The sequence below is a fragment of the Xenopus tropicalis genome, chromosome 9 (genome assembly GCF_000004195.4).
Source record: "Xenopus tropicalis strain Nigerian chromosome 9, UCB_Xtro_10.0, whole genome shotgun sequence".
NCBI classification, from domain to species: domain Eukaryota; kingdom Metazoa; phylum Chordata; class Amphibia; order Anura; family Pipidae; genus Xenopus; species Xenopus tropicalis.
In genome coordinates, this window is record NC_030685.2 from 33,144,933 (window position 1) to 33,172,085 (window position 27,153).

The 27,153-nt window shown below is 38.7% G+C and overlaps 1 protein-coding gene across 2 annotated transcripts in view; it reads right to left on the minus strand.

Annotated features, from left to right (window-relative positions):
• xylt1 (xylosyltransferase I) overlaps window positions 1-27,153 on the minus strand; it is a 188,135-nt gene that overhangs the window by 47,922 nt on the left and 113,060 nt on the right. For both annotated transcript variants that reach the window (NM_001126940.1, XM_012970086.3), the window contains 2 exon segments: window positions 14,150-14,352; window positions 15,419-15,591. In NM_001126940.1, the coding sequence (NP_001120412.1) occupies window positions 14,150-14,352; window positions 15,419-15,591 (376 nt within the window).

Below are 27,153 nucleotides of genomic sequence, written 5' to 3' on the forward strand. Positions count from 1 at the left end.
TTTATTATATTCTATATACTTCTTGAAATGTGTATTTTACCATTATACATACCTTAAGTCATTATTAGATGTAAGCTCTACGGGGCAGGGACCTCCTTCCTACTGTGTCTCATACCACATGGCACTTATTCCCTGTGCATTTCTATATATTTATTGTATTTATTTATTATAACACTTGTCCTCCCTGTGTGTAATTTTGTAAGATTGTACAGCGCTGCGTAACCTTGTGGCGCTTTATAAATAAAGTTATACATACATACATTATCATAAGTGTGTGGATGACCTGAAAACAGCCTCAACAACAATCAATTTTAACCCTTAAAAGTAAATAGACTAACATTTCCCTGAGCTACTATTGCTTAAGTGAAGGGCCTAATGAAGCAAGGTCCAGTATCCATGTTCACTCATGTAAACGCTAACACAGTCTAGAGTTGGGCTCTGTATCTTACTTTAAGTTCTGTATGTCAGATTAGCAGCCACAGGAAAAACCTCTCTTTCTATAGTAAGTACTGCAGATTTTCACATTTGCTGCTCCGGTGATTCACTGTCTTAGTGGGATGAATGGACATTTAGCAAATTTATTTAGCAATCCTTCCACATGAAAAAATTTCAATAGCTAAGTTCTTTAGGGCACGCAAAGAAGCAATTTTGTTTGATGGCAATTTGGGTAGCATTGGGGATATCTCAGAAAGGATTTCCACATTATCATTCGACCAGAAATCATACAAAGTGAAGTAAAAGCTTTTCAGCCAAAGGAAATCAATTAAATCAGGTCTCATGAACTTAGTGAAAAAGCCCAAGATTTGCACTTTATTGACAGTACATATGGGTATATTATGAATATATTACTATATTACAGGAATTGGGGCCTGCTCTGATTTATCTTCAAGATTCTTGTAAAGAAAATATTTCATGGCAAAATGTTTAAAAATACAAGTTTTGCCTCTACAAGGGTGCAAAAGGTATATTTGGCTGATTTAAGGAAATAAAATAAACTTTTTCAGGTCTTTCAATTTCAGTGTGCTGGATTCTCATTTTGTAACCCTACGGGGCACATTTACTAATGCACGAACTGTCCGAATGCGTCAGAATGCGTTTTTTTCGTAATGATCGGTATTTTGCGATTTTTCGGAAAATTGTTGCGACTTTTTTGTAGCCGTTACGACTGTTTCCAAAATGTAGCAACTTTTTCTTAGCGTTACGACTTGCGCGAAAAGTCGCGACTTTTTCGCAGTTTTCGCGCTGAGTACGAAAGATTCGGATTCATTCAAGCTTCAGTATGGTGACTTTCCTTGGGCCAGGTTGGAGCTGCAGAGTGCCATTGAGTCCTATGGGAGACTTTCCTTGGGCCGGGTTGGAGCTGCAGAGTGCCATTGAGCCCTATGGGAGACTTTCCTTGGGCCAGGTTGGAGCTGCAGAGTGCTATTGAGCCCTATGGGAGACTTTCCTTGGGCCAGGTTGGAGCTGCAGAGTGCTATTGAGCCCTATGGGAGAATTTCCTTGGGCCAGGCTGGAGCTGCAGGGTGCCATTGAGCCCTATGGGAGACTTTCCTTGGGCCAGGTTGGAGCTGCAGAGTGCCATTGAGCCCTATGGGAGACTTTCCTTGGGCCGGGTTGGAGCTGCAGAGTGCCATTGAGTCCTATGGGAGACTTTCCTTGGGCCAGGTTGGAGCTGCAGAGTGCTATTGAGCCCTATGGGAGACTTTCCTTGGGCCAGGTTGGAGCTGCAGAGTGCCATTGAGTCCTATGGGAGACTTTCCTTGGGCCAGGTTGGAGCTGCAGAGTGCCATTGAGTCCTATGGGAGACTTCCAAAATCATGCTAAGTCTGAAAGTTTTGCCCGCAGTTTACGAGCGCTCAATACAAAAAAGTCTCGACAAGATACGAGAATATCGTAACGTCTACGAAAAAGTCGCGACTTTTCGCGCAAGTCGTAATGGTTACGAAAAAGTCGCGACAATTTACGAAAAGTCGTAGCGGCGACAAAAAAATTGCAAAAAATACGAAAAAGTCGCAAAATGTTCGTTTTCCAATCTGAATTTTTCCAATTCAGATTCGAATTCGTGTCTTAGTAAATCAGCCCCTATGTGTGCTAGACAGCAGAAACTATGAGAGCAACTAGGGCTAGTGGGTTTCATCTTACAGTCTCAGACTGACTATCGAAGTATCTGCTCATTCTTGTTACAAATAATTTAATGTCTTTAATGTAAAAAAAAAAAAAGGTGCAGTTTGCTACTGCCATTGAAGGTTTAGCTCAAATAGTGCAGCACACATTCCTAATTATTTAATGTTAGAATTACATCTTCACAATCACCGAGTCTGCCCTAACCTCCCTATAATCAAGGGAACTGAACACTGCTATACTTGAAAATAATTATCAGCCTCTGCATATCTCAGATATGCTTAAGGGTTTAACAGGACTCCTTAAAATATATTGTTGGGGAAATATCATTATCAATTTGAATACAAAAGTGACTGCAGAACTTTAAAGATATAAGTGGACCTAATTATAAAACTTTACTTCTACAATGACCTATTTTGTTTTTGGGTGACAGTTTTAAGTCCTAAAAGAACAATGTAAAATATATATATATTTTGTTTAATAAAAACATGGTTTAGTTAGTGATGCGTGGACAAGGACAAACACAACCCTAACCTGCCAAACCTTAACCCGCACCCAACCCTAACCTGCCAAACCTTAACCCGCACCCAACCCTAACCTGCCAAACCTTAACCCGCACCCAACCCTAACCTGCCAAACCTTAACCCGCATCCAACCCTAACCTGCCAAACCTTAACCCGCACCCAACCCTAACCTGCCAAACCTTAACCCGCACCCAACCCTAATCTGCCAAAGCTTAACCCGTACCCAACCCTAACCTGCCAAACCTTAACCCGCACCCAACCCTAACCTGCCAAACCTTAACCCGCACCCAACCCTAATCTGCCAAAGCTTAACCCGTACCCAACCCTAACCTGCCAAACCTTAACCCGCACCCAACCCTAACCTGCCAAACCTTAACCCGCACCCAACCCTAACCTGCCAAACCTTAACCCGCACCCAACCCTAACCTGCCAAAGCTTAACCCGCACCCAACCCTAACCTACCAAACCTTAACCTACACCCAACCCTAATCTGCCAAACCTTAACCTACACCCAACCCTAACCTGCCAAACCTGAAGTGGCTGTAAAGTTGCATAAACATTTTGTACACAAATACTACTTTTGTAGTCTACAACTTTTAGTAAACTAGTTTAAAAACTGGTAGAGTTAGTAAAATTGATGTAAGTTATTACACAATTTTAGTACAGGTATGGGATCCGTTCTTGAAACTATTATTCAGAAAGTTCTAAATAACGGGAAGGCAGTCTTCTATAGGTTCCATTTTAATCAAACAATTTTCATTTTTAGAAATGATTCCCTTTTTCTCTTTATCTGGAAAACCCCAGGTCCTGAGCATTCTGGATGACAGGTCCTATACCTGTAGCAATACATCAGTTTCAGTGCATTTTTTGGGGCATAAAATTAAATATGCAACTGTATAAATATGACACCCCCCCTCCCATGCAGTAATTGTAGCTGCTAACTCAAAAGTAATTTACCCAAGCTTTATAAGAATAGAACCAGAGTTAATGATTTTGGTGAGGGAATTTACATTCAACCAGGTAAAAATCACCTTGCTGATGAAACGATTCCATCAAAACAATCAACATCTATTAAAAGAATTTACAGAATGCATAATCAGTCAGTATAATAAGTCCGGCCCATGGTAGATTGTTGACAGCAGCCTCTGATTCTTGCTCAAGACACACATAGCTTTGTTTAATCACCTTCCCAATGGGAATCTAAGTAGCCTTAGCCACAAATATAATCTATCTTAATTTGGAATTAAATAGGAATTATGTGTAAAAATAATAGCAGCAGGAAAGATAACAGAGAGAAGTAGTAACATAAAAAATACATCTGCGGATATGGCAGTGAGCAGACATTTATGTAAATCCCCAGGAGAGGGTTCCTTAATCTAATTAGAGCGATTGGTTTCTCCAACCTCACAAATTATAAACACAATCTCATTACTGTTTAGAATGTAATGTTCATTTGTTTTGAATGCTTTACACCAGTATCCCTTGAAACCACAAGATGCCTTGAGCTAATGAAAACAAAAATGCCGCACCGGTATGTATTAATAAGCCTGGGGAGGGTTGCACAAGGGTAAATGCTCATTACATTTTTTTAATTTGCTGAATCTTCAAATTGGGCCTCATTTACTTATTAGGCAAAACACTGTTCCTTCCATTGTTTGTGTTAGAATCATACCCCCATGTGTAATAAAAGGCACTGAGTTTGCCCAGGAGCAGTAACCCTTAGCAACCAATAAGATATTTGCTTTTAAACAGGTGACCAGTAAATGCTACCTGATGATTGGTTGCTATGCATTACATAGCCTCCATATATTTCCCTACTAAAAAAATCAATAAAACACTAATTAAATCCAATAGGATTCTTTTGCCTCCAATAAGGATCAATTATACCTTAGTTGGTATTAAATACAATGTACTATTTTATTATTACAGAGAAAAAGGAAATACAGTTTAAAAATCTAAATTATTTGATCAAAATGAAGTCTATGGGAGACGGGCTTTCTATAATTCGGAGCTTTCTGGATAATGGGTTTCCAGATGACAGATCCCATACCTGTATTTTATTCTTATATCTGCCTGCCCATCTATTTGACAGCCTATAACTCTATCAATTGATCTATCTATCTATCTATATCTCTCTATCATTTTGTGTCTGTATTGTTCTATTTCTGTTCAGAGTATTGGTGTTTTGCAGGCTGAATGAAAGAATATCCAAATGATAATTATTGAAAATAAATGTGAAAGTAGAAGTCTAAGTAGAAGGTTCAGAAAGGAGACACAACAAAACAACTTCTTATTTTGAGGCCAAAGATCAGCATTGTCTATATCGAAGCTTCTAAACGGCTGCCAGGTTTGTATATATGGGTGTAAACCAGACACAACAAATGGTTGCATGCCCTATGCATAACTGAGGAGGTAATGCCACGATCAGCCTGCAGCTCATTCTCAGCATTTTCTCAATTGCCAGGTGTTAAATGCTGCAATATCACTAAATAGCCCTGGCAATGGTGGAAGGGTACAATGTGAAAGATGAGCAATATTCTCTGTTTTTCTGGGACACATCACACTGTGAGGATTGTTCCCACTCTGAAATGAGCCACAAAACACAGCCCCTGATCTCTTACAACCATCAGGTACTCACAAGGCAGTTTTCCTAGGGTCCAATGGAGTGTCATTTAGTGGGTTTTGATCCTTTATGTTTGGGCTGTGTATTTCCTGTATGTAGTTTATCACTGACTTTACATAGAGTAATAGTAAAGCATAAGGAAGAACAACAATCAACAGAAAATAATGGAGATACTTTTGAAAAGTGATTGAATTAGCACCATAAAACAAACATATAAATATATTTTTGTCTTAATTTATGTGCATAATGGAAAGATAAATCATTTGTCCTACATATAGAAGCTATACCATTTATTTTTTTTATGGAATAGCCTATTACTTGCCAAAACAATGCAATATAGATACACCCAGGGCTATCAATCTGGCTCTTGTCATGCAGAGTCTGATCTTTTTATGTTGTCATTTCATATAATTATAAGGCTATGTGCGTGTTACCATGGCTATCCTATGCATTTTACACTAATAGCAGATATTAAAGAATCACAGTCTATTGCAGAGTTAATGAAAGCATGCATTTTTGGGCCAATCTCCAATCCATGTAGGTCGATGCTGTATCTGTCAGTGCTGCAACATGGAGCTACGGACGACAAAATGGCCTACACCCGCTGCTTCCTCCGGCTCCCCCTGTGTCCTCCCGCTCCCCACTGCTTCCTTGCATCAGATCATAGTGGGGGCCGTATGAGGCCTGCACGCCATAGTTTGAGGAGGCCTGCTCTAGAGGGATCAGTTTGGAAAACCACTGGTAGTCAGTTTGGAAACCACTGGTAGGAAGTAAAATACAGGGTCAATGTGCCAGACATTGGGTTTCTGATGGCCATTCTGGTCTCCTGTATCTGTGTCGGGCAATGACTTTATTGGGGATGGGTGGGGGAGATTTAATATTTTTTGCTGTATCACATCAAACCTTCCCAATCTAGTTTATTTTTATCAGCTAGTCATAAAAAACAGATATGGCCTGATAGAAGAGGTCTGCTTTGAGGAGGATAATGGGCATGGCATGACTAGGGCAATAAATAAATATAACTATATTTAGAATTAGGATAGTATAAGTATATTAAAAGTATTATTTTTAATCACATTTTCTATGCTATTAACAATTTCCAGCTTACTTACTGCTCTTTTTAGCTCCAAATGACGCTACTGTATATTTAGGAAAGTGAGTTGTTGCAGCAGATCAAACAGTGTAAACAAGCACATAATCTGCCACCTCTCTCTCTCTGCTCCAAGTCATGGTTTAAATCCTCTTCTGCTGCCTTATCTTCTCCCATTACTTAGTAATGTGCTGCCCTGTGACAGGTTTATACACTAGTAAAATAAAATAATGCTGGTATGCACATCAGGAAAAGCTGACTGTGGCTTTATAAACATTAGATAACAGCCTTATATACAGTGCTTAGACTTATTTTACAGTGTACTAAATGTAGCAGTGTATAAATATAGGGCGTCTATAATTATATCTGTGCTGAGCACAGTCTGCTGTTAATGGGGCTGTGCATGTCTAATGATATTGACAGAACCACTAACATCTCAGTCTGTAGTACTTGCTGTCTGTAGACACTATGCTGATGGCCCATTTTGGCAAGCGGCGGGGGGCAATGTCTAGGGGTAGGCAGAAGAGGTACCTGCCTGGCACCTCCCAATCATTGCGCCCTAGGCAGCTGCCTCTTCTGCCTACCCATAGTTCTGGCCCTGCTGACACTGCTATTAAGATTGGTTTTAAATCCACCACAAGATTATTCCAGCATTGTGAATTCCCCATTTTTTCAATATTAAAGTACAGGTATGGGACCCATTATCCAGAATGCTCAGGAACTGGGGTTTTCCGGATAAGGGGTCTTTCTGTAATTTGGATCTCCATATCTTAAGTCTACTAAAAGTTTACTCAAATAATAAATAAACCCAATAGGATTGTTTTGTCTCCAATAAGGGTTAATTATATCTTAGTTGGGATCAAGTACTGTTTTATTATTACAGAGAAAAATTCAATTATTTTTAAAAATGAGAATTATTTGCTTATAATGCAGTCTATGGGAGAAGGCCTTCCCGTAATTCAGAACTTTCGGGATAACGAGTTTCCGGGATAACGGATCCCATACCTGTATTCCATATTTTTAAAACCAAAACTTTATTATACTTTTTAAAAACTTTATAAAAGCTCTGTCCCTACCAGTGTCTGGAGGGAAAAAAATAATTTTACACCTTACATATTTACCTTACATATTTCTTAACTTAAAAAATATCACACTACGGGCTATTAATCATATCTGCCATTACCAAACTCCCTCTGTATTGTGAAGGTAAACAACATGTTGTTCCCATGTGAAAGTTTACCTTTTAAAATTCAGAAATGCTGTATATATGAAATCATTTTCAATACATTTTCAAAGCATAGTTATATCCAAAGTGTGTGGGATGGCTCCTGCAATAGTGTACCAGAAACCAGCTTTGTTTTACTAAGTATATTATATGCCAGCCATTGTTCTAAACTCTATATAGTCTATAAAGTGATATCTACATTCATAACAAAGGGTTGCTCAATAACTTTCTCATTGTTTAAAACAAAGCAGATCCTGTAACAAAGCTTCAGGCAAGCAGGATCAATGCCGAGGTCCTGGCCTAATTTCAGTACTTTATGATTCATACACTTTATTATGAATTTGGTTTCAGTTAAACAGAAGTGAACTGCGGCCCAATGTAAGCGAAACTCCAGTAGGGAGCTACAAGTGTTTGTTATAGTAGTGAAAATCAAATGCAACTGCATGATAAACCATTTAGTAAAAAGAAATATTCTACGAATGGGCTTCCCAAATAACACTGTGGGGTATATTTACTAATGGACTAAGTGAAATAAAGCATGTGTTTCTCCCTCCAGATAAGGTGATTGGTTATCTCTCAACTCATAAATGCAATAATGCATGAGTCATACTCATCACATGCTGTTTTTAGATAAAATAACGATTTTTGAGATAACAGCACGGAAAAAGTTATCACTGTCTGGTTCACAGCCAAAAACTTTAAAGGGGAGCTTCTTAATAAAAGAGAATGTCATTCTAACCAATGTAACAATATACACTGATTATAAAGTTTCAGTAATTTCAAAGTTACGGTATTTGTAAATGTTATTTCTATCAAGAACCATATCTGTTTATTTTCTCCTAAAATTTTAGCTGGTTAACAGACTTGGAGAACAACCGGTAGTTGCTGGTAAATGTACTTGTTGGTAAATTTGTAATACACTTGTAACCCCTATTTGGCTGTACAACAGACAAACAGCAGCTAGGATAGGTGATCCCCAACCAGTGGCTCGTGAGCAAGATGTTGCTCACCAACCCCTTGGATGTTGCTCTCAGTGCCCCCAAACCAGGTAGTTATTTTTGAATTCCTGACTTGGGGGCAAGTTTTGTTTGAATTAAAACAAGATTTACTACCAAATAAAGCCCCCTGTAAGCTGATAGTGTACATAGAGCAGTGATCCCCAACCAGTGGCTCAGGGGCAACATGTTGCTCCCCAACCCCATGGATGTTGCTCTCAGTGCTCCCAAACCAGGTAGTTATTTGTGAATTCCTGACTTGGGGCCAAGTTTTCGTTGAATAAAAACAAGATTTACTACCAAATAAAGCCCCCTGTAAGCCGATAGTGTGCATAGAGACTGCCTAATAGCCAATCTTAGCCCTTATTTGGCACCTCCATGAACTTTTATGATGCTTGTGTTGCTCTCCAAGTCTTTTTACATTTGACTGTGGCTCAGGAGTAAGAAAGGTTGGGGATCCCTGGGTTAGAGCATGGGGTACATGCAACTCTCTTAAACAGGATGGGACTTCGCTATATGGAAGTAGCCTGGGGTGTAGTCTGGATAAATACCTCAGTCCTCAGGTTGAATACCTTTAGCTTAAAGAGTCCTACAGCCGACTGTGGATCAGGGTTTAGGTACTAGCCTGTATCCGGCATCTTAACCATGGCCCTATGCTAAGGCAACAGTGCCTGTATGGAAGCGTATTTCTAGCTAACCTCCTGGTTGGAGCTCTTGCTTCCTTTTCCTAACTGTCTTATTTTCCTAGAAAGTGCTCGGCAAAATATAACTACTTAAATATATATATTATATATAAATATATAATATAACTATATGTCCCTGTCCCCGACTTCTCTAGAGTGGATGGTAACTCTAGGGTAGGATTTGGCTTTAATGGGGCCTATTCTGATCCCAGGCTTAGTGGACCTTCCACCTGAGACATCAGAGGCAGCCAAAGAGAAAGACCCACCCCTTTGCTAAACACTATACTGGAGTGCAAAGGGTGGAGTCAACCTGTAAACCAATAAGGCAGTGGTTCTCAACCTTTCTAATGCTGCAACCCTTTAATACAGTTCCTCATGTTGTGGTGACCCCCAACCATAAAATTATTCCTAAGACCATCGGAGATATGTGTTTTCCAATGGTCTTAGCCGACCCCTGTGAAATGGTCATTTGACCCCCAAAGGGGTCGCAACCGACAGGTTGAGAACAACTGCAATAAGGCATAAGTGCAAAGGATAAGCTAGATACATGGGCCTTTACCCAGTAACAGCATAAACTAGGAAGTTAACCCTATGGGTCCCTACACACTCTTTGTGACACTTTGTGCCCCTAATCCTTCTGATCCCTGTTTATACTTATCTTTTTTGTCCTGATTGTCCTCAATCTGTCATTTTATATAACTGACCCTCCCCATCATCACCATGCCCCCTTTACAGCATCACCACGCCCCCTTTGCTTGTGTATCTGCCCTGCCAGTATTAAACATTTAAAGTTGTACCAGCCCTACATTTCAATCTTCAGCCACTACTGGGTCAGGCACATCTCCCCCTCACACCCACAATTACTCTGGAATTATAGAAACAAATTGCACTGTGGTTAAAAAAAAAAAGCAAATTGCTTTCGAAACTGTACTTTTACACTGTACTTGCATTATTAAAGGAGCCCTATTATGTACCTTATTTTAAATATAATTGGCACTATAATACATACTGGAATACACTTCACTGTAGTAAGTGGGATCCTAGATGTCCCCACCCTATGCAGTTCAGCTACCCAAACCACAGTCACTGTTCCCGGGGTTAGACACACGGGTTAATATATATAAATAATATTATTTGTTACATTCGGCTAAACCCCGAATCTTTCGTAAAAGATTTGGCCGGATACCAAACCAAATTATAATTTGCATATGCAAAGGCGACGGAAGGGTTAAAGACAACAATTAAATGACAAAAAGTCATGTGATTTTAGGGATTCAAATGCAGTTCAGCCAGGCATGTGGATTTGACCGAATCCTGCTGAAAAAGGCAGAATCTTGGCTGAATCCCGAACCAAATACAGGATTTGGTGCAAATAGTAAAATACTAATTCATTTCTTTTTCACAGAATTACACTTTTGATTTGAGAGTGCAAATTGAATTAGGCATAATAATGAAAGATGAAGCAGGTTGGCAGTTTTTATCTCATACAAAATATATATTCTCTCATAAGGATCTCATCAAAAGAGATAAGGGTGTTACTTGGCCCTAAATAGTTAATATTACCGTATTTTTCGGACCATAAGACACACCGGACCATAAGACGCACCAGTTTTTAGAGAAGGGAAATGAAGAAAAAAAGATTCTGAAACAAATACTGTCCTAAAATATTTTATGTGCATTAAAAGCGAACCTGTACCAGCAGCACCCAACATATTGCCCCCCACCTGTACCAGCAGCACCCAACATATTGCCCCCCACCTGTACCAGCAGCACCCAACATATTGCCCCCATCTGTACCAGCATATAGCCTACAGATATACTTTAAGAAAATGTTTTTACTTGCCCGTGTGGTCTCCGTGCAGGGCCCTCCTCTATTCACCGGCGCTTAGCTGTGGCGCTGTGCGCATGCACAATGACGCGCATGCGTATGGGCATGCGCGTCATTGTGCATGCGCACAGCGCCACAGCTAAGCGCCGGTGAATAGAGGAGGGCCCTGCACGGAGACCACACGGACAAGTAAAAACATTTTTTTAAAGTATATTCGGACCATAAGACGCAGGGACTTTTTCCCCCCACTTCTGGTCTTATGGTCCGAAAAATACGGTAATAGTAGTCTCATCCAATGCTACTCCACTCCATAGCACTACTGCACACAGGGTAATTTGGTCACAGGAGTGTTTCCTAAGAAAAGTGATAGTAATTGCTCCACTTTAACCACAAGGGAAACTGCTGTGAGCAGCGTATGGCTATAACATCACCATTTCCGGGGATAACTGCAGGTTGTAGGTTAAGATCCACTTTTTGCAAGAGGTGCCCATTGCGTCATTGCCATGTGTGTGTGTGTGTGTGTGAGTGCCAGAGTGTGTAGCACAGAGGGACCATTACTGTCTGCTAGTAGCTGTGATTCCCATTGTAGTTATGATCTTTTACATGTTAGGGTTTTTGCTCCCATGACTTTAGACTTAAAATAAACATAATGCCAATAGTACAATATATAACAATGGATGAATCTGTGTGGCCTGTACCTTGTGCAGCAAATCACGGGTGCCTGGAATGTAAGATTCTGTATAATTTCTTGACAAATATATAATTTGGGGCTGTTTATAAAAATGTATTGGCTACAGCTTCATTGAATGCAATGGACTGGATAGGACTTTGTTTAAAAATAAACAAATAATTGTAATAGTAATAATAAAATTGCATCTAGAGAATAAAAATACTGGTATATCAAAGCAAAATATTATTTTTCATATTTTGCCCTTACTGGGACTGCCTGCGGTTATACATACATAACATATATATATATTATCTTGCTTATCTATTCTGCCACTGCCAGTAAGTATGTAAAACACTATTTACATTGATTAAGGCAGACAATGAAAAATATACTGTATTAAAGGCACTATTAGATAATTACGCATCAGATGTGCTCTGCTCCTGCCGGGGACTGTATAATAAATCTAAGCACTGATTGCTGGCACATTCCAGTGTCCTTGACTACTTGTCCAAGGGAGGATAAACCAATCTATCTTGTGAATGTCTGTGACTTTAACATCCTGATATCTTGAGATGATGCCAATTAGCTCCAGAGGCCTTAAGAGTCAATTGCTCTCATAGTATTAGAAGGCATAAGCCATTCTTTGACAAGCCCTCTGCTATCCTCGTTCAGCCACAGAGCTCCTCTGGCAGTAACTGATAACGTAATATTTCTACTTGTCAGCTTGACTGAGCCAGCTGAGGCATCAGAGATTAAATCTGTGATCATTAACAGCAGGAAAAAAAACCCCATGGTAAATATTGCAACTAGATCTGAAAAAAAAACATGTTGTTCTCTAACCACTAGACCTATGTTGTTGCTGAGCAACCAGGGCAATGTTCAGAAGAATTAATTGACATAAGACTTTGCTGTAAGTATTTCCAATTAAAATTGGAGACCACAGTTCATATTTCTCACTCAAAGTCTATAGTGATAAATGCACCTGAACCGTGTTTGTGCCTATAGGCTGTGGTGTGGGACCTAAAATGCGGTGCGTAGTGAAGTGTTCTCTTACTCTGCTGGGTTCCAAGATGTCTTCCCTTTGAGTTTCTCTACTTTGTAGTATTGTACTTAAACAGAGTTTAATAATGTAAAACCCCAGATCTAATAACCCCAGACCTGGCCAGTTATTACCCCTATCAAACCCTATTCCCACTAGCTTTTCAGTTATGGCCATGTTCTTACCTGCCCCAAATCCTGCCCCCTTTACATCAACAGCCTGTTCTCTTTCCTCATTGGTGGTACTTTCTTTGGACAAAGAGCCAACCCTGCCCTAAACTGTTTTTATATAATTGATTTAAATACATTCTATAAATGCCTTTCCAGACAAGGAATTTTTTTTTTTTTTAGCATTGTTTAAAATGTTTTAGGGCTGTGACAACGGGGAGATTAGTTGCCACGCAACAAATCTCCCTGAAATGCCATCCCAGCGACTAGAATGTAAATCCTGGTGGGATGGCATACGTGGCTTCGCGATTTGACAAAGTCACAGAAGTTGCCTTGAGAGGAAACTACCAAGACTTTGGCAAATTGCTGCACCGTGTATGCCATCCCACCGGCGATTTACATTCTAGCCGGTGGGATGGTATTTCAGGGAGATTAGTCGCACGCAACAAGGAGATTTGTTGCACGGCGAGTAATCTCCCCGTGTGTCACAGTCCTTAGGGTATGGGTACATTTCCAGGCAACTATCGATACATTGCTATGGGAAGCACTATCAGGCACCTAAGACCCTCTTTTTGGGCTACTTAAAAAGGCAGCATTCAAAAGAGCCCAGAAAGTCCCTGTGAGTCATTACCCTTATGGTTCCCATGAAATTAACACATTACAAATATATCTCATAAAAGAGGAACAAAAACACATCTGATGATTTCCTAATTTCTATACTGAAAAATCCAAATATTATTAACTGCATAATGACTAAAGACAATTAAGTACAACCCTACCTAAGCCATGTAAATGTCCTAACCTTTTAAACCACCTGTATCTATCAGTATTTTTCTTTGTAATCTGTATTGTTCCTATATACGCCACCTATTATACAGCATTGTGAAGGATATGCTGGCACTTTATAAATGCTTTCCTTCTGTGCTAATTCATTTGTTCTTTTGAACCGTACTAAGAGCAACAGGACAAAACATTACGAATCATTCATTTTGCTTTTTGGAGAGGATAAAAGTTCTGCTTTGTTATGTGAAGAAAACATTTTCAAGCTTTTAAAAAAACTACCAATGTAGAAGCAGGTCTGTAAGTACATAGTGATGTAACCTATTTACTGTGCATAAACAAAGTACTGTGTCCAAGATCATTTCTGTAAATAATAAAATGCTATATTCAGAACAATAACATACCTGACTGGATAATCAGCAGCACTGAGATTGATGAAGAAATCCCAAGACCAATCAGACATTTCCAGCAGATCCCTCATACTTTGCAGGTAGGTAGACAAAAGACTTGCTCCCCCCCAAATGGTTGACATTCTCCATGAAGTAACACGGACATTGGGGTACTGGCTGGCAAACTGTAAAACTTGTCTGTGTAGATAATGGGATCGCTGTTCAAGAAAAATAAAAACAATGACTTGATGATCCTTTGGCTTTCCTTATCATAGTCTACTTTTGTGTCCTACCATTAATCGGTCAAACCTCAAGCATGTGCTAGTAATGCCTATTTTATATTATACATTGGATTGTCCATAGTTGCCTATCTTTAAATAATGTCCAAAAAGTTTCCAATTCACTTTCACCAGCAGTCAAAAACTTTTGCTCTGTGAGGCTACAATTTGTAATACTTTGTAATGCTTATTTTTTTTATTCAGTTCCTCTCCTTTTCATATACCAATCTGTCTACAAACCACCCCCTCCCTGGTTGCTAAGGTAATTTGAACCCTAGCAACCAGATAACTGCTGAAATTCCATGAACATGCCTTGGCTTAGTAAAACGGTAAAGGTGGCCATACACGGGCCGATTCTAGCTGCTGATATCGGTCCTTTAGACCGATTCAGCAGCTTATCTGCCTGTGTATGGGCACAAATGACGGACGCCCTTGCCAAATGAACAGATCTTACCGTGTATGGCCACCTTAAGAAAAGGCATGAAACTGTCAGTGTTATTTGCTTTGAGTGATAAGTTAAGATAACCTGCACACTCCCCTGCCACCACCACCAAACCCTATTCAAAAGCTGACAGGTTTCTAGTTGGAGAGCAGCAGGTTGGGCATTCCAAATGTACCTTTTATTTTCAGTTTGTGGTCTTCTGTTTCCTCCAATGCCCCAGATGCTGTAATCTGTATATCTGACACAGTACTAAAAGGGCTAAATAATATGAAATCTTTAAAACTGTTGATCTAGAACCAATTAAGGGATGCATTTAATTGAAAAGTGAGAGAGGGTCCATTTGTTACAATATAAGGACCAGATGTGGTGCCCTTATGTATCATATTAAGAACTAATAAACTGAAGTGATAGTGAAATACCATCTTACCATGTTTATACCAAATGCTTACTGGGCTTATTTATTAAATATTGAGTTTGTGAATTCGAGTTTGCTTTTTTAAAAGGAAAAAAAATGACATAGGTCATGGGTATCTAACCAAATATTAGGTATTATGAGTTCTGTACCTTGTCACAATGGATAAAATAATAATGGTCCTTGTGGTAAATTGCCTTGAACATTCTCTGGAGCTGCCTGGAGGCTCGGCCATGGACAACCAAAACAAAGGCAATTCTGACTGGATTCACTGTCGGGTACTCCACCGAATCATCATCCCACTGCACATTGTTGCTTGATTTTCCTGTATAAAAAACAGATACATTAATTAGTAACATTTTCATTAAGTAAAATATATTTTTTACACATCTGAAAGTTTTTCAGTATAAATGAATTGCATTAATCAACAGGAAATAAACAGGCTGATTCCCCCTTAACCAGAGAAAAAGACAATGTTGTTTCAAGAAGATCTTTAGGAGATTGTAAATCAAATGTTCCGTAGCGCTGGAGGAAATTATTGTTCTTTTCAAAAGAACAGTCTGGACATCTCAAACAAATTTAACAATCTGACAAACAGATGGAAAACAACATAGAAACAATGAAAAACACAATTTGGAAAAGAATTTCAAGGAAACATTTATCATAAGCCTCAGAACTTCATGGTCTCACCAAGAGTGTACTGGCTTAGAAGCAGAAGACATACAAAGTTTTCCTTTTTTTTGTTCTTTTAATGCTTACACAGAATATTTTCAGTTTTAGGATTTGAAACATTACATAGTTAGTTGCCTGGCTACTTGTACAACTATTCTCACACAGTAGCAGATTTTGCTAAATAATCCAGCTTTTTTTTATGGCCAGTACATGTAGTGGAATTTCCAGCTGTGGTAAACAGGTTGGGCTGCTGGTATGTATATAGGTACGTGGCCAGCAAAGCAGTTTCCAGTCTCATTGTAAAATTAAGAGTTTTTAAAGAAAAAAATCTCTCCAAAATAGGAGTTTTGTTGTATAGTGTCCCCCATTTTTCTTGTAAGGGGGGCCAAGCCCAAAAAGTTACATGCCTGACCATTGGTTTGGTTACACTAGGCAATTTTTTCATGTTTTTGGAGTGAGTGCAGAAGACACTTATTATTATATATATATATATATATATATATATATATATATATATATATATATATATATATATGGTAAATGCCTGACCAATCAAATAAATCCAAGTATAGAGAATCATACATGTTTTTAAAGGGGTAGTATATGCCTATATACCTACATACACCTATTTTCCACTGGAGCAAAATAAAAAGCTGAAAATACATGCTGCCCCTACCCCATCCTACTTACCCCCTTTCTTTCTCTCTGCTCCATCCCTCTCATCATCTTATGTGATACATAACACATCTACATACCCCAGCTCAATTCCCTATGTCAAACTGCTATTGTCAAAACCCCTTTTACTTATGCTTTGTAATAACATCTGCATACGCATATTATACATATTAGTAAATCATCTTGTTACTGAAAACATATATTGATACTGAACCTTTACAACTGCTGCTTTCACAGGACTCTAAATACCATTTTACTCTATTACATACATATGACATACATTGTATAAGCAAATATTTTGCACCCTGAGAGAGATTACTCACATTTTTACATTTTAAACTATGAAATCAGAGATTCATTTACAAGCCAAGTAAATGCAATTTGATATAACTTTTAAAAACACAAATGCGGTGAAAATATCCTTTGAATGATTTACTGCTTCTTCTCATCAAAAATCATATATTACACAATTAAAGATGCGTACAATTAGAATTTTAAACATAGAGCAATAACACAGGTCACAAAACCAAGAGCAATTTAGACTTTAAAAAGATATTGATTTGAAATATTCAACCCGGCCACACTATTAACTAGTAAATCATCTTACTACTGAAAACATATATTGATACTGAACCTTTACAACTGCTGCTTTCATAGGACTCTGAATATCAGCTGCAAGGCTGTACAATGTCTTGGCGGAGCTCATGATAAAAAATACAATGAATGTGGGTTGCATTATTTATTCTTCAACCTGTGGTTCTTCAGCTATTTATAAACTACAACTTCCAGCATCTCCAGAAAATCTTGTTGCAACAGTTGGATATTTTAAGTTGTAGTTATTGATACCATCCTACTTTACTAAACACCACCGCCCTTTACAGGAAGTTGCAACTTCTTACCTAAAAAGAAGATAAATTCTTGGGGTGCAAAGTAGTTCTTTACAAAGTGTTGGACCCAGGGTGTTCTTTCCTGTTAACTCCCCTTTAAAGATAGCTCTAATAAGAAGCATACTAATGTATATAAACATATCTATGTTTTATATAAAATCTATTATCACATACAGTAAGCTGGTCATGGCCGGATATTGTTGGCCTATTTTGGACCAAACCACTAGACTGATACAAACTATTAAGATGGCAAAATAAAAAGACCACCAGTGAAACTAATCCATCTATTGCTGTACAGCAATTCTAATGTTTAAATGACAAGGGTTCCCTACTATAATGAACCTGACCTCATTTACAAGTGCAAGTATTGGCTGGGTGAGGGGAGAATCATGGTGTACCAACAGATAGTCAATAGCTGTGGCTGCAGTGATGCATTCATTGCTGGAGTCACTAAAACTACTGCTCCAATGTAAATGAGGTAAAAAGGTGATACATAAATAAAGTGCTCTTCTATGGATTTTTTGGTTTTGCAGAAAGAAAAACTGGGTATGCAGGGTTTCATAAATACAGTGCATATCTTTTCTATACAATGAAGTATCCGAAATGCTCTAACAATATTCTAAATAGTAACTGTGCTGTTGTGATTCACATGCAAAGGACATGCAAGGTCACTGGTTATTACAAAATGCCGCTGGGAGAGACAAAGTACTTTGCAGGTACTAGAATGTGTCAAGTTAAAAGGAAGGATGTGGTGAGGCTTTATAAACAGGAAAAGGCTACTTGGATAAAGAAGGTCAAAAATAGAGGCTAGGGAAGGAAGGGTGGGGGGCAGCGGAGATCTACATTACAGGTATTTCTTACAGCTGTACTCTATTTCCAAATACACTATAAGGTGACTCCACCTGCAATACAGGATGGCTATAAAAGTCGTTCCATTGGGAAACCCCCTGTCCATTTTACAAAGCAAAGTTTCAATCATGGTTAATACATAAATTATAAATACATTATTATACTACACAATATTTTTTATAAGCAGAAGTCCTGTTCTATTGTAACAAATGTGTTATCTGCTACATATATACAGCTATATTTTATCTGTGTTTTGTTCGGGCCTTCCCAACCCCGATACTGCATTCTAGTGAGTTCTAGCTAATACATATCCATTAGTTTAGCCAGACAGCAAAGCAAAGTACAAAGTAGAGGTTTACTAAGGTAGGCCCACGTGAAAAATATTTGTGCATTCAGTGGGGTTTTAAAAAAAAACCACTGCATTGTGGGTAAAAAGGCAATTGCACACGAAATTGCACTGTGCATTTGGAATCCTAAAAAAAACCCTCGTTGTCTTGATTACCTACAATTGTTGGTGTATTAAATTGGGACACCTGCATGACTTTCGCATTTAGTCCATGATTCCAATTGCCTGAAGTGAGAAATACCTGAATGCACTCCTACAATGCTCCTAGTACACTAATCGGATACACATTTTATGACCCAAAATGCTGTGTTTTTTTCTCCGAATTCCAGGCTAAATACTGTCTACCCTAATTAGTACAGGTGTGGCATCCATTATCTGGAAACCTGTTATCATGTAAGCACCGAATTAAGGGAAGGCCATGAACTATAGCCTTCCTTTTAATCAAATAATTCACCTTTCAAAAAATGATCTCCATTCTGTCAGTAATCATGAAACAGTACCTTGTGCTTGATCCCAACTATAATGAATCCTTATTGAAAGAAAAGCAATCTTATTGGGTTTAATTAATGTTTAAATAATTTTTTAGTAGATATAAAGTATGTAGTTCCAAATTACAAAAAGACCTCTTATCCAAGAAAACCCAGTCCCAAACATTCTGGATAACAGGTCCCATAGCTGTATTCAGTTTGACTGACCAAAATTAGTTATATCCATGGACACAACCTGCTAGGAGAATCCTGAAATTACCACCAGGACCAGGTTGGGAGTAATTTCAGATACCCCAGCATCCATGACTACAGCTATGCACAACTGTGCCCATTCTAGTACTTTGCACTTACAAATGAGACTTGTTTTGTTGCAGTTGCTTTTCTGAAGAAAAGCTGCATCTACCTAAGATGTCATTAGTCTTAATGATCAGTTCTTAATGTTCCATGCTGACTGGGGGAACTCATGTAGCTTTCAATCTGTTAAAGAGTTATTCCCCTAACCTCAAGTTAGCACTGCCCTGATAACAATGCCGGCTTCACAGACACAGCTCTGATATAATGAGAACATCTAACGTTCTAGGCATGGAACACAATTTAACTCAGAAATAAGCAACACCTGCAGAAGGGGGACACAACAATTATACTGCTCTACATATCTTTCTACTTTATAGTTTCACATCTCTAAACTCGCAGCACCTGTGCGTAGAAATAAATAACCCACAACCCCGTGCAGCATAATAATTCATTTTTTTCCCACAGACTGGAAATCATGTTTTTTTATGGTGGTTTTAATATATATGCCTGAGCAGTTGTGCTGAAATATGTAAATTACAGGCTGTTTAGAAGATAGTCTCAGTTGCGGTTCTTGATTGGAATGTTCTGTGCTAAAGGTAGCAATTTGGGGCTTTTATTCCATGGCGAGATTTTAAATAATGAGAACAACAAGATATTTCCATAATAAATCAAACATGAACATATATATTTTTGTAAAAAAATATATTTTAACCCAAGCAGAACCATAGAAAGCCCTGGGCAGCTAAATATGAGCTACTACATTCTGCTCATTAATATATGAAGCACTACACTGTATTTTTTAATAACCAGCTCTTATTAATATGTCTGAAAACGTGAACCAAATAGAAATTGCCTGTGAATGGTAGATGGTTGAATAATTTTAACTTTCAAGCACAATAATACAACAACCCAATGAGCTTCTAAAGGTTACATTGCAGTATAAACAGATGCTTCAAACTTTCCCCTACGTACAGCCAATACGAGTGGTTTCCTAATTGTCTGATAAGGCAAGAATGGTAGCACCATTGCCATTGCCAATATGCTCATATGAACAGTAGTTAGGGATACACCTAATCAATGAATTTGGGTAAGATTTGACCTTTTCCATCAGAAATCGGATTTGCCAGAATCCCCGTGCCTGGCCTGATTTGCATATTGTAAATTAGGATTTGGTTCGGTATTTGGCTGAATCGTTCACAAAGGTTCCAGGGTTTGGCCGAATCCCAAACTAGTGGATTCGGTGCATCCCCAAACAGTATGAATCCCAAGAATGTCACATTATTTTTTTTTTGTGCCCATTATATCATCACATCATACATTTTTTTTTTGCATAATATCATATTTATTTTATCCTCCCCCCAGCAGCAGCTGAGTTTATTGCACCTATGGTTACACCACTGCATATTACCCTTAGTTAGAGGTGTTGCTTTGAGCCATGCCAAATCTAAAGGGTCCAGTATCTAGAAGAGGCAAGTGAAATTCCATAATAGGCTTTTGGAAGGGCTGTAAGCGTAAACAACCTCTTCCCATTTAGGCTTGTGGAACAGTCTGTGGAATGTGTACAGGATGTGGAGGATTAAACCTAAAAGCAACTTGAAAAAAATAAAACAAAACAGTGCATACTGCATTTACAATGAAAGGGGCCTCAGGACTAGATGAAATCACAACAGTGTTGAGTAGAATCTGTTTTATGGCAACTCAGAATAAGTACAAAACACACTACCCCAATCCATATATGAGATGCAGGTTGCATGCTTGAGATTCCTACAATTCCTTGGATCAACTGACTACCTATCAACAGTGAGATAATACTGAGCCGCTTGCATTCTTTCAGTTTATTACATAACATTTGGTACCCCTGGTTATCCTGCAATTTTATTATACAAGACACCTGTAGAGAAAGGCTAACTGAAGCACAAGTTGCAAAATACTAGTCAGATGAGATCTCAGATGCTTCTAATATTGAAAGCCCAACACAGAAAAAAAATGGTTTCCCTATTATGGAAAAAGTTGTTCTTGAGGTATCACAGCAGTAGCTTGAGAAAAGTTCTAATGTTCCAGGGAGAAGTACTGCAAAGAAAGGAACAGTACTGGTACTTGAGGGCAGGGAATCCTTAGCTTTCATTATCTCCAATGCTTTACATAATCAAGCAACATGTCTCTGTTATATTACTGACTGTTGCGTTCTCTAAGGCATGGATGCTAGTTCTACAATCTTTTGCCAAACAAAGTGAATTAGAATGCTACCAGTTATGGATGGAATTCCTTCTGTTAATCAATGCTGCTTCCCAAAGCTGATCTTCTATTCTAATAGCTGAAGGGAGGCTATCAATAAAAGATGCGATTGCAAGATACAGTAATTATTAGCTAGGGCAGGTAGCGGCTCCCAGTTGTACTACAAAGTATTTTATTGTACTCTCAAAAAGTAAAGCTCGCCAGTCCTAATGTGGGGTCCGAGCACACATGCCTTTATTCAAACTCAAGTAGGACACATAATAGCATATAAAGTTCTTCAGAAGTTCTTGGAATATATTTCCCACTATCCCAGTGACAATCATAGACTTTGATAAGGTTCTAGGAAATTAAGTTGCCCTATGCCAAAAATAATTTGCAATTTTGTCCCATTGTGTATATTTTTATGCAGATGAGATGACAATAAGGTTGGGCTTGACTTGCTATTGACTATGCTGAAGGCAGGCATCCAGCAGACAGGTCAGTGAGCCCAAACAAATGTCATATTCAAAGTAATTCAGGCATCAGTATTTCAATTTAGAAAACGCATCTCTTCAGTCACCTCTGGGTCAAGTCTCTACAGAATACATTGTGTTGTTATACAATTAATTTTCAACTGCTTGGAGCACAAAATAGCAACTTTAAAATTTTTATAAGCAGGCAAGCCCACCATTTTATTCCCACTAGGCGCATATTAATGGCAAAGGTCAAAAGGCAAAGCATAATTTTAATATGAATCAATATGTCTTTTGAACCTCGGGGACACGGGATGTATTTTATTAATACACATTGAAATGACTTCTACTTCGACCTCCAACATACATATAATAAGGATACCTTTCAGGGCCTTAAACATGATATCATCTTTGGTAGCATCTATGTAACAGCGGAGAAATAAAAAGGATGGCATTCCGACGGGAGCCACTCGGTTATGCACTCTATTTCCGAGGGAATGAAAATGTACATTCTCTTACAGAGGTTCATTGATCTGAGCTTTGTTTCATGTCATGTGTCACAACCATTATCCAGGTTAATGTATAGCACTATACATCATATTTTGCTTGCCACTGGGCATATTTTTTTCACACAGCTCTAGTAGCAAACATTGCACTCTATGTTTATATACCTCCCTAACCTTTCCTCGGCATGGCTAATGAGCTAGATTGTTAGCACCATGTCATAGCTCCAAATGGGCTCTTGATATGCAAACAGGCCAAGTGTCAAGCTTAATATGTAGAAACTGCTTGGTGTAATGTGGCTCTCTTTGTGAACCTAAATTAATTTCAGATTCTTCATTAGGTGTCAAAATTAGGGTCAGCAAGTCAAGGACTTATTTATCCAGTAAGTGTTGACGTTAAAATAATATGTATGACATTTCTATGCCATCAAGGCAATAAAATCAATCAGTGCTGGTTGATATGACAAGTAATACAATTATTAATTAAAGGGGAATTTTTAACAAAACAGCAACATTAGTCACTAAGACTGTAATACATTAGTGGGGCATGACTTCTTCTAGGTGAAATGGATGTAACAAAGAATAAAGTATATAGGCTGGGTGGCATTCTGGATGCTACTAACATATTACTCTATATTTTACTCCTATTCCACAATTAATTTCCTGCCATGCATAGGAAAAAACACACTTAATTTCATATTAACGGTTATGGGACCTGTTATCTTATAATATTTATGGATAATGGATCTTTTGGTAATTTGGATCTCCTTAAGTCTACTACAAAATAATTTAAACCCAATAGGGTTGTTTTGCCTCCAATAAGGATTAATTATATCTATAGTTGTACAAGGTTCTGTTTATTACACAGAAAAAGGGAATCATTTTTATTAAATATGAATTATTTGATATATGCAGTCTATTGATGGCCTTCCTGAATACAGGGCTTTCTGGATAATGGGTTTGCAGGTAATGTATCCCATAGCTGTATCTGTATAATTCTTGAATGCATTGCTCAACATATTTTTTAGTAGGCCAAAATGCTTGAAAATCACCCTCCACTGTACCTTATGGGGCCAGGAATAGTGTTTTTAGGTAATTCTCATAAGCGACAATAAAGTACAATTCTAATCATTTTAGTCATGTATGTTTGGGATACTAGAAAACATGGTGGGCAAAAAGCCCACACACTCATCCAGTGTGCAATGGCCAAAAACCAGAGGCCAACATGCATAAATAGCAGATCATTATTCTAGAGGTGCACTTGTTGTATTCATATAAATCTATATTTATTTTGCTATTTGAGACGCACAACTGAAAAGATTGCTTTATTCTTTGATTGAATAACAGTAGAAAAGGGGAATAAAAAACACAAAAGCAGCCTTTTTTATCACATCTCTGAGAAAGATATGCAAAGTGTTAGTACAACGTGACACACAAAACATCACTGCACTGGCAGTACTGCTCCCCTGCTGCTTTCTGTGTATTTTTAAACCTGTTATGGATTTAAATGCAGCCAACATGCTCACCTACATCAGGCACATGTACTGTATGAACTGTATACTATGGGGGAAATGATAAGAGCAGCAATTCAACCACCTAACAACTTACTCATTCTAAAACAGAATGCAATCAAATAGACTGCGGAGACTTATTCCCTCCCCACCAGAATTGACCCCTTTTGCCTACAATGCCCAACCAAGAAAAAACACTATGACACCAGGGCTTTTCTTTATGTGGGTGGAGTTCGGCCACAGCTTTATTTCATAACATAGAACAAAACAGTCCTTGCCATGTAATACAACTTTTCCAAACATCGCAACAACATTTTTTTTATTTAACTGTTTCAAACGAATGCCGGCCACTGCAAAGCAGTGGGCATGTGAAAAACCCTCAAAACACCACCAGAAAATAAATGGCCAAGGACTGTCCCCCGCCATTTGCTGTGACAAAACGAAATGTAAATTATACAATAAAAACTTTTTTTTTTTTTTTTTTTTTTTTTTTTGAAAGCCTGCAAATAAAATTATTTAAAGCATGCAACTAACAGATTATGCCGACCAATGGGTGTAGCTATTTGCTCTTAAACAGGGAGGGAGGGAGGGAGATGCAGCTCCGTGCCTGCTGTGTGACCCCTGCAGAGAAAACTGGCAAGCAGAAGGGGAGGGGTGAGTAAAAGCTGCTTTCTTTCCCGCCCAGTAAGCTGACCTCATTAACTCCTTGTTAGCTGGAGGGAAATCCTATGTAGCTCGGCTCCCCAGTCCCTCAGCGCTTTCTTTAGGCATTTCAGCGCTTTCCAAAACATGCACCCTTTATTTCCCAGAAACCAGTGCACTCTGCAACACAATGCAATAAGCAGCCTCATGATAGGCATATAGAGATGCTTTGGAAAGACATTTTTGAGAATGTGTTTTACCTTTCAGTCTTGCTTTCAACAACCCTTTCTGCCAGTGACATCTGTCCCAAAACCATACAAACCTACTATTAATGTCTATTTCTGTGGCGGCCAGTAAAGAATGCACTATGCAGGGAGTTTTATGGGTGGGAAATAGATAATATCAGTCTGGACTGCAAGACCCTATCTATAAACTTTAACCCCCATATGTACTATAAGGTACAAAGTTGTCCCAGGAGCATTAACCCATAGCCACTAATAAGATGTTTGCTTTTAAACAGGTAACCAGTGAATTCTACCTGCTGATAGGTCGCTATGGGTTAATGCTCCTTAGTGCCTTTTATTACATAACCCTACTAAGTCCATGAGAATGGATAAATCCCCCTAGTTCCCCACTTTGGAGGTACAGGCTGGCAGGTACCTACTTTAGAGTGCAGAAGGCACAAAACCAATTATACACAGAAAAATCATATCCTACATTTATACAAGCAAGGCAGAATGGGCACTTTGGAAAATGGAATTTGCTGAATCTTTCAAATTTTTCTAGCAAACAGTTGTGCATTTGTCAGCAGCAGCGGCAGCACTTTGCTCACAAACGAGGGCTGTTATAGATGCAGAAAGGCGCCGCATGTTACATTTGTACATAAAGCTCAGACAGGAATTACCAGATATTCAGAATTCAGCAGGTGAACAGTAACGGCAGCGAAAAAAACACAAAGGATGCTTGTGTTGTGTAACAAGTGCTGACTGTGTGGGACTTTGCCTTCATTGTGCACTGAAGCTTCGGAATGTCTCATAGATACACACGGAGGAGCCCCCTTGCTTCCCTCCTTATTCGCATCTCTGTTGCTCTATTGATAGATAACAAATACCTTTACTAATATTTCTGCAAATGGGAAAGCGTGTACATTCATACAAATAAGTGGAATTTCAGTGCCACTCTAACTACTGGGGGACTGGGTCTAGTCTAGTCTTTAAGTTTGAGGTTAGTTATCATGCACCATTTCCTTCCTATGTCCATTTGCAGCCCGAACATGCAAGCTTAGGGGACCTGCATTTGATCTTGATTTAAGTTCTACTGCTCTGGCAGCCACTATGCACTGACCTTTATCTCCAAACTAATTTAAAAGATGATTCAGAGCTTCCAAATGACCTGCAGCTGAATTGAAAGAAAAGAGTGGAAACATTGCGGAGACACATTATTCACTTGGGTGACTTTGCTAACGCAAGAAAAAAAGAATGTTGTGACACAGGAGCTAAAATATATCAGTGTGTGTGGGTGCATATAATAAAAGATCCCTGACCCCCATCTCATGGGGGGAGCTAAAAGCATATGTACAGTACATGACGAGACAAGTCAGTTGCCCTTGTAATACTGTAGTGTGGGGTGCTGGGAGTTGTAAATAGAAACGACAGCACTGGCACTCAGGAGCTGTGTATGGGACTAGCCCTTTAGGTATCTTTATTACGGAAATGCAACGTTTCGAGGCAAAAGCAACCCCTTGTCAAGGGTTGCTTTTGCCCCGAAACGTTGCATTTCCGTAATAAAGATACCTAAAGGGCTAGTCCCGTACGCAGCTCCTGAGTGCCAGTGCTGTCGTTTCTATTTGGAATATTTGGGAGGGTTCCGATCCCTCCAGCAGTGTGCACCGAGCGGTGAAGTTTCTTGGAGAGCTGAGGGTGTGCGAAAAAAGGTCTTTTGTTCGTTTACGTGCTGGGAGTTGTAGGCAGAGTGTTGGAAAATACCTATTATAGTCCAAAAAATAATTCACAGTATTTTTTCTCTCTCTTAATAAACTGAACTCTAAGCCATACACACAGTGGTACAATTATCAAAATGTGAGATTAGAGTTTACCACAGAAAAATTCACCCACTTTCTATTCTTTCCTACTATTCATACGATCGGATTGAACTGAAAGCGAGTACGTTTTTCTGAGGTAATGGCAAATCCAGTAAAGGAAAATTTTTACCCACCAGAGGTGCAAGCTAATAGAGCCTGCATTCCAGTTGGGAAACACAGTATTTCGTATAAATAAAAAAGCTTATAGTGAATGGCCATGTTGGGACACAAGCATGCAAATGAGGCTTATCCC